Here is a 9,447-nt window from a genome sequence, read left to right on the forward strand (position 1 = left end):
GGATTTAAATTTTGCCCCAACACTGAACATCCTATGATTGTGTGATTAGGGTAGTCAAAACTATTCTTTGTTTGCGACTGCTCGTACTCAGCTCGCTATGCAAATGAGCTGAACACGAGACACTTTTTTTGTTCAAAATATAAATGAGTCGAACACGAATAACAATATTTTTTAACAAGTTGAATACGAGCTGAGTCTATGCTCGCTCATATTTGCCTCATTCATACCTCTAGATTTAATGTATCGTTATTACACAATGCCAGAATCTGAAAGACTGCATTTGTCCTTCATTAGTTCTCAAGAAGGCCAGCTTCCTGGTAGAATTCAATAGAATCAACAAGTGTTTCTTCAAATGGTCTGGTTTTCCAACCCAACATCTTTAATTTCTCTGAAGAGAAGATTCGCTCTTCCTCGGACTCAATGAAACTGCCATAAAAGGGAAGAAAAATTATGGGAGGCTATGTAGATGCAGATTTGATGGTATTATAGATCACTACAATACCGCCAATTTGCAATTTGCATGTGCGGATTCGGTGCATGACATTTGTTGTTTATGATAATGAGCACTTTCAAAATATTAAAATATTGCGTGTGGATGAGATAGAAGCAGATTAGGGATACTTTGGTTTCGCAATATCATTGCATTACCACCAAAATATCAAAAATATGCAAGTGAGGTGTCCGCACACAATATTCGCTCCATATTCTACTACTAAAGGATAACACGTTTATAGCAATATATTATAAAGATAATTGCATGCAGACCACCTAAAACATTGATATTTACAAATTAAACACCCAGGTGATTGTTTAAACTACCGAACCAATGTATTTACGAGTGCCAAGATCAACTATTGAGAGTTTCATAAAAAATTGAAAAGTATGGGTTGGAGTTTTACCATGAATTTTAATATTTGAGTGAAAATTTGAAAAATGAATAAAAGAGGGCGGTCGGTTTGTAAATAGCAAGTTTCAGATGGTCTGTATGTAATTGCCTCATTATTATATGCAAATCTTACTTCTGCTGGTATTTGTAGTTCGGATAAATACTCTTCAACTTGGTAATCATGTCATGAATATAGCTCGAATGAGCAGTAGAAATATATCTTCCTGAAGCCTCTGTAGACTCATACACTAGAAGCAAAGCATCAGCCACATCTCGCACATCCACGAGGTGCCATAGCTTGTCCAACATTGGTTCTGGTGCTCCTGTAAACATAAGCAAATGACTAATTTGAAAATTAATAGATTTACTGCCATGTTTGCCTAAATCAATGTATCAACAACAATTCCAAATTAGCCTGATTATATATGTGAAAACAAGAAAGAAGATTAGCGGGCTTAAGGTAGGCAATGATTATTTTTGTAAAACTTAGGCGGTGTTTGGCTATATAACTTAGGTTTAGAATTTCTCAAATCAGACAAATGTGGATTTATCAAATATATACTGCGTTGAGTGATGGCGGAATAACCTATCTCGCAATAGGTTTTATTAAATCTGAATTTACGTCATGGAAGTGATGGAATGAGAGAAAATTGAATTTGTGTTTGGTTGGATTTAAGTTAAATTCATGCCTAAATCCGATTAATAGTATGCTACCAAACACTACTTTAAGCGTGCAGTATGAATGATCGTAATGAGGCAACATACATGAAGAAAGTCATTAACCAGTTTTGCTATGAAAACAATCCATCAAAAGGACTGCTATGCATGATATGGTATTAGCAATTCTGTCTGATCAAATAAGAATATCAACAAAATATTTGAATCTGGCATAATCTTTGGAAATTTTGAAGATTGCCGCCCTGGATTATTTTCCTTTATTTGATTTATGAAATATGAAAGGTTCTTACAACTTTATTTTGAGGAATCATAAAGTTGATATGAAACAGATTCATGAAGTCATGAAGGATGAAACAGATTCATGAAGGGTGTGAAAGCTTATAAAATTGTCATTTGAAAAAGTGTTTGGAGATTTAACATTAAAATTTGGATAACATAAATATCACATTTTGGTTCAGGTTGGGGTGTGTGATTACATATAGGTGTTGGAGCCATGGATACAATTGTTACATTAGTTTTGGGCCCGTTTCGACCTGTTTGAAACAAAATTTGGAAGAGTACCCTTCTTGGGCTGGTGATATTCTTCTTGTATTGATTCAAGGATCTTAGACTCACTTTTTTGTCACAGTTTTGAGGTTTGCTCCACCCTTCATCCTTTCGATCTTTTGGGTGGATCAGTTCCTCCTCTTTCTCATCCCCTTTTTTATTTTTTTTTCCTTGCTTTTTGGTTCAGTTTTCAGTGCTTATGCTGCACATAAGAGCTTATATATAGCCTTTTGCTATATATGAAATCATCAAACAATGTCGCAATTAGGTCAGTTTTGTTTTGGGGCTTAGGGCGATGATGACATAGGCACGACGGTGATAGAGCAAAATGATATTCCATCATACGATATTAGAACCCAATCCTGGGATCTGATAAGTTGTAGGATGACAATTTCATTCACCAACACAAGACTAGCGGGGGACCCTTACCTTCTTAGGTTGTTGGCGGTCCTATGCCCGACAACGTGATCGACTCGTGGACAACTATACTTTTTTTAAAAGATTTATAAAACAAATTGATAAGAACAGATATAATATTTTTACTACAAAATTGATATAACTTCCTTTTTTGTATGCTTGAAATTCATGTGCATGCTTAAATATAAATTTTAAATGTGTTACAACTTGGTTGTCCATTTGTTGATTACCGATATCGGGCTAAGGAGTATTCTTCTAAGTTAGGTTTAGTAGGATATCTTTCTAATTGAGTGGCGGGTTCTATACATCTGAGTGACTGATAGTAGTCTTCGACGTCCCTCGAGTACAAATATATTATATTTGAGCCTAGCCCCGACCCGAGTGATTGCGGTCTCCCATGTTCGGATTTTTTGTATGTTTTATTGGAATTTTTTTTGGGAAAAGCACTCGTGGTCCCTTTTTCCGGGATCTTCCCGAAATTTTGATAATTTTCCGAAATTTTGATAATTGATAATTTTCTTGGAATTGTCATTTGTCGATTTTTCCCGAGTTTTCCGTCGAGGGTCATTTGTCGATTTTCTCAAATTTTCCAGACAATGTTTCTTTTATTCATACAGTAAATACTAGCTCGCTTAAAGGAGCAGCAGACCTCCCAGATATACAGGTTGGATTTACATCACAACATTTTACTTCACAGCATACTGTATTGTTCTTCTTCTTTACTATACATTCAATTATACATTCTACTGTTTTTTCCTTTTACATAGCATATTATACTGTTCTTCTTCTTTACTTTACATTCTATTGTTTTTTTTTTCTTTTATACTGCATGTTTTATTGTTCTGTTACACGTTATACCTTAGAATAGGAGGTCAATAGTTAGTTTTATAGGAAGTACCCGGCAGCAAAGCGTTGCCTAACAATTGCATATACCTTTAAATTTAACATCGAATCCGGAGGTGCTATGACAAGGAGTTTGGAGTGAATAACGTGGGTGGCACGACGAGGACATTCAAAAGAACAACATTAAAACAAATTCATATCATTAAGCACTCTCCTTAGTTTAAATAACAACCCATAGAATTTCGAAGTGGTTTGCCTAGGGTAGCGTAAACCCTCACATATCACTTTTAGGCTTTTGCATAACCCAGTTGTGCAATTATAAGTCCTAACACTTTAGGATTCTGAGTTTACTGTATGGTACGGTGTAAATCCTCCTATCTTTTTAAGCTATTTGCACGATCAAATATAGTGCGAACATAAGTTTTAAATTCTAAATAAATTGCAGAATTAAACATTAAACAACATTATTTCAAAGATATAAAGCCAAACAATTGGATAGTTGGGAAATAATCAGGGTTTTCCCTAGATCTGTAATATCCTCTACTCTTCATTCCTTTGGATTCCTTAAAATAACTATTCCTGTTTGAGCCACTCCCATTTAATTTTCCCATGTCCAATCGTAGAAACTTAAACTTTGAAATCTTAAAGATAGAACCACTGATCTTAATTGAGAGTTTTCTTAAGTGACCCCGATCATTTGAGATGTAATTAAATATAGAGGTTTGACTCTATAAGAAACTTGGAACCCATGTAAAATAAACTCTATCTAATCTTTATATTAAATAGAGAAACTTGTTAGCCTCATATAAAAGTGTTTCGCAGACCAAACGGATATCACAAATTAGTTTAGGTGATTGAGTTTACTACAAGTGATATGTTTATTCTTCGGGATAAGTGTGTTATTTGTGGTATTGCGCTCAGTCATCCAAACTATTCAATATGTGAAACTCGTTTGGTCTCATCTATTTTAAAATTAAAATATTACTTTCAAAAAAATCAAAATCACATATTTATATTAAAACTATTTTCATATCTGCAAAATTATCTCTTTTCCAAACCAGAAAATTAAAAAGACCGACAGTACATAGGTTGAAAAATAAACAAAATAATAGACAGTATTCACAAGAGTAAGATAAAGTAGTATCTGAGGTTGAGTGTATTATGTAGGTTCAAATATACAAAATAGAAGACAATATACTTGTAAGATAAAATAGTAACTGATATGAATCATAACTAGTAATCAATCATAACTGGTAATCAGTTAACAAAAAATAGTTAAGGAATCCAATGACAAAAAAGAAGTAAAGACAAGTATAGGAATCATAACCAACAATCGATTAAGTTTTTATAAATATTTTTTTCACATCATAGCATTACAAAGCTTTAAACAGTTGAAAATATCCAAAGCAACGTGATCGAAGCACACAATAGAAATAACATATACTGTGTCGTTACCATATGAAATAGAACAACATATTATCATGAATGCACAACAATTAAACAACCCTTCATCTGCATAACTTTCGAATTATTACTACATGCCGCATTTCAAAGAGTTGACATAAATGGCTATGACCGAATATTTGAATCACTAACCGGTGCGTATAAATAAATTAGGTAGAGCAATACACTAGCCCGAACTCAAATGGGATAGAATAATTTATCATAAAAGCTATACTTGGCAATAGCACATTTGTACTGAAATAATGATTCAAGCACAAAAAACCAACTGATAAATCACAATTTCCACAAAATTAAGTATTTGGGACCAAAGACTGCATAGCAGGAAACTTTGAAAATCTTTATCAATTAAGCTAGCCGAAAGGCACATAGTAAGCATTTAGGGCTAATTAAAAATCCTCATTTTGTACTCAATCTAAAGTGCCACATGAAATATTAAAGATATGCATCACAAATTAGTTTTTATTAACTCTGTTACATAAGCATATACACTTTTGCTTTCACATCATTAGAAAAACAAGAAAAAGTCAAAAACCGCATTTTATCTACCAAATCAATGCATTTTCATGAAAATGGAATCATATAAGAGCTTCTACATACTAATCACATAAATTGATTGGCAAAACACTGAAAAATTCTTTCAATTTTCACATGGATCAACTTTTAGAGTATCACATTTTTCACCGTCTCTCAATAATTCTTTAGAGTTTCTCATTAATCAAACAACATTAACGCAAAAAAAATGACCTCGGCTCCCAAAAAATCATTTTTATTTCACAAACAATTTAGAAAATGCTTTTATTTTTCACATTGTTCAACCAACGAAGATGCAGGAAAAGTTTTTTGTACCTGAAATGCTTTTTTTTCACGAAAAGTAAGAAATTCTTTAGAATTTCATATTGATCAACCAACAAAATAGCAAAAACAAAACCGTCGACACCAAAAAAACCTTTTTTTTTTTCATTGGCGACTAAAAATACTTTCATTTTTCACGTAAATCAACCAACAGAGATGCAAGAAAGCCCTCTGCATTCAAATAATTCTTTAATTTTTCACGGAGCAACTAAAAAGTATTTTTATTTTTTCACCTTCTTAAGCATTAACAGAGATGCATAAAATTCAAACAAAAATTCCAAGCCAACAATGCAAAGTTGTAAGGAAAACAAAGCTAAAATACATCTGGAGCGAAGAATCAAATGCAAGAGCAACGATGGGGAAGGAAAAGAGTGCACAAAGCTTCGGCTGGCGTCAAAACAGAGGAAGCCCTAGGGTACGATTCACAGTCAACCTTCAATTCTTTGTAGGTTATGTGGTTAATTTCACGGAATAACTGAGGACAGCAATGTCATTCTCGAAATGTGTTGCACGACATTTGCGACATGCAGGCTTCGCCCTCCATGAAAAAAATGTCGGTCAAAGGATGCAAATTTACGTAAAGCCTTCTCGCCATCAAGACGGCTATTCGAAACAGAAAGCAGCTGTGAAGCTGCCCTAAACACACCCTTGGAGTTTATTTAGGGTAGCTTCAATAGTTTGAAGAAGCGGCTGTGAAGCTTTTGCAGAAAAAAATACTGTTTAAGAAGTTGCATTGACCTTTACAAATTTTTATTTTCTAAAAACCAGTCCACGGCTTTCTCGTAGCCACTGCACTTAGCCATGTTAGGTTGTAAAATACAGCTTTTCCACCACAACTTCTTGAGAAAACAAACAAAAATTTGTTTTCCCAAACGTCATAGCAGTGTCATCCAGACCACACCGCAACACACCACCACCACCCCCCAAAGTCATCCTCTATTAATCCGGGTGTGTGTGAATCTTTATAAATCTAGGATAAAAAGCTTTTATTCTATCCCCACAAATATTTGAGCATACAATATCTAAAAAAAGTATTAGTATGTCACCAATTTGGGCAGTGAGAAGCCAACAAATACGCGTGTATTGTCATTCATCATGTTAGTATAGAGTATTTCTAAGAGATTTCCATAAAGTAGTCCGATAAATCAAATCACAAATATCATTGTCATTCCTTGGATCATTACCTAATTAACACAGATTAAGATAAATATTGCTTCATTGTCAGTTCATTATTGCCGTTAATGATAACATATTACATTTTGTGATCAAGTTCTTCTGGTCATCTTCTAAAAATCAGACTAGTGATATTCAAATCACAACAAAGGCAATCTAACCACTTAAAAACATTAGCATAATAAATAGTAAGAAAGAAAAGTGAGTTTCATGTTTTTTCGACCTTCTCATGCTTACAATAGTAAGAAAATAGCAGCATTTACATTAGTAAAAGAATTGTATTAAAAAAAAAATCTTCTAGTTAGACAAACCTTTCACAATATTGAGAAGCATCAAGCTACTAGAATTAACTGTGGTCTGCAATTGTGGTCCATAAACCATTGATGGGCAAACAGTAACCAGATTTAATCCAGTCTTCTCTGCATATTCCCAGGCAGCTCTTTCTGCTAGAGTCTTTGAAAGGGCATACCAATGCTGTAAAGATGTAGTTAAGTAAGATCCGAAATTTAGTTGTATTAATATAATTAAAGTTCTATTTTCATTTACATCTTATCCCAATATTTGATATATAATGATACTTCCTAAATAAATACAAATTCGCACTTCCTTGTAAAGCATCAATCTGCACCACAATATTAGAACCCAAAATATGCTGAATTCCGAAGTACTTGATCAAAAATGTTAGGAGCAAGAAAATATTATCATAAATGATTCACAAGTAGTTTTTGTAGAATACCTGAATTTTCCTCATCCATTCTAGGTCTGACCAACAAGATTCATCCATGACCTTATCCTTGGGCAAATTTGGATTCATAAAGACAGCAGCTACTGACGAAACAAAAAGAACTCGCTTGACTCCTACCTCTGAACATGCTTTCACAACATTGATAGTTCCAGTGAGAGCAGGAGCGATCACCTCAGTCTGCAAATTGGTGAGAATTATGCGAAAAAATTAGGGATTAAAGACTATTGATGATCGATTAAAATAAAATGAAACGATGAGAAAATAGTGCTCAATCAGAAACATTACCTCAGGATTGGGCACCACTTTGAATCCAGGAACAGGACTGGCTACATGAAAAACTCCTTCACATCCTTGAATTGCTGCTAATAAATCATCATATTGAAGAACATCTGCCTTGTAGAGCTGAAGGTTTTCTGAAGCGTTCTCGAGTTTCTTCAAGTGACAATTTTTCTCATCGCCTGAAATGAGATTACTAGTTTCAAAATACAGACACGAAGAAAGAGAAATATGTATGGGGATCAACGAAGCGAATATAAAGAAGGGAAGGATGGGTTTTTTACTTGGATCTCGAACTGTGCCATTGACCTTGTATCCTTCAGATAGAAGGAGCTTCACCAGCCATGAAGCTATGTAACCCCCTGCTCCTGTTACGCAGACCTTCCGCGCCTCCATCTCTCTCTCGCTGTCGCTCTCTCACCCGCGCGCTTCCTTTTCTCTCTCTTGCTCTCCACTTTGCTGTACTTAATTGAATGGTCATTTGAAGTGCAAAGAATTATTTTAGGAAGGTTTACATAAATACCACTCAATTCCTATGTATTATGTTTCCAATATTTTAATTTTAATTTTTACATTCCTGTCTATGCATAAAAAGATGAATTCACTTTTTTTCTAAAATTAAAATTGTGGTATGAAGTATTTCTGTGGTATAAATGTAAAAATCAAAACTTTTTTCGTTAAATACATAATTTTATAGGGATTTAGTGATATGTACATAAATATCCCGATTATTCTATTTAATTTTATATAGGACATTTTTATGAAGAATAATTGATGAATTTTGTAAATTAAAGGAAAGGACAACTAGCCCCATCTAAGTTGACCATTTACTTTAAAAGAGGGCGTGACTGGCTACTTTGTTATCGCATATTTATTTTGCTTCTTGTGTCTTAGTCGGTTGGCTTTCAAACATCTCAATGACGAACGTTTTGAAACCTTTGGGAGAGGCCCTTTGTGGAGAGATAATGAGGGTCACTTTTGAGAAAAATTATTTTATATGGACAAGAAATCTCGATTAAAATCAAAAGTAGTTTAAAAACAAAAGATAAAAATTTATCTCAAATCCTCCACCAAACTCTTAAAGTTCATTTGAATCTCTTTTCTTTTACAATACTCTTGAATTTCACAATAAAACTAAAAACAAAAAGAATAAAGTAAATTTGTGATTCCTGAAAACCTCTCCAAAACAATCTCTAACTCTTCTCAAAACCCTCCCTTTCCGGAAATTTCAAGCACACTTCAAAAAGTCTCAACTTCCTTCTTTTTATAAATCTCCAAGAGGTGTCTTGATAACTCTTAAAAAATGTGTCCCAATTCGATGTATTATCCAAATGATGTCTCATTTCACAAGTCTTCTAACCATATTTTCATTTCTAGGGGTCATAACCACCCTCTTTAGTCAATAGTGTCTCAAATGTCTCTTCAAAATTTGGTAATTTGAAGTAAACTGTCACATAACTGCCTCGGGCACTTAAGCGTGGGGCATCCGGCACTTAGGCGAGGTCTTCTCTGTTTCACCGGCGCTTAGACACTAAAACACTTTAACACAATTTCACATTTTTGCTCC

At 34.0% G+C, this 9,447-nt stretch overlaps 1 protein-coding gene across 1 annotated transcript; it reads right to left on the bottom strand.

Moving 5' to 3' along the window:
* Positions 1-144: 144 nt before the first annotated feature.
* LOC110036652 (cinnamoyl-CoA reductase 2-like) lies at positions 145-8,349 on the bottom strand. The gene is made up of 6 exons (XM_020741150.1): positions 8,165-8,349; positions 7,890-8,062; positions 7,596-7,781; positions 7,171-7,333; positions 1,020-1,209; positions 145-426 (listed from the first exon to the last, which is right to left on the bottom strand). The coding sequence occupies exons 1-6, from the start codon at positions 8,274-8,276 to the stop codon at positions 291-293; spliced, it is 960 nt and encodes a 319-aa protein (XP_020596809.1). The 5' UTR covers positions 8,277-8,349; the 3' UTR covers positions 145-290.
* Positions 8,350-9,447: the final 1,098 nt, after the last annotated feature.

Source organism: Phalaenopsis equestris, unplaced genomic scaffold (assembly GCF_001263595.1).
Source record: "Phalaenopsis equestris unplaced genomic scaffold, ASM126359v1 Scaffold209375, whole genome shotgun sequence".
NCBI classification, from domain to species: domain Eukaryota; kingdom Viridiplantae; phylum Streptophyta; class Magnoliopsida; order Asparagales; family Orchidaceae; genus Phalaenopsis; species Phalaenopsis equestris.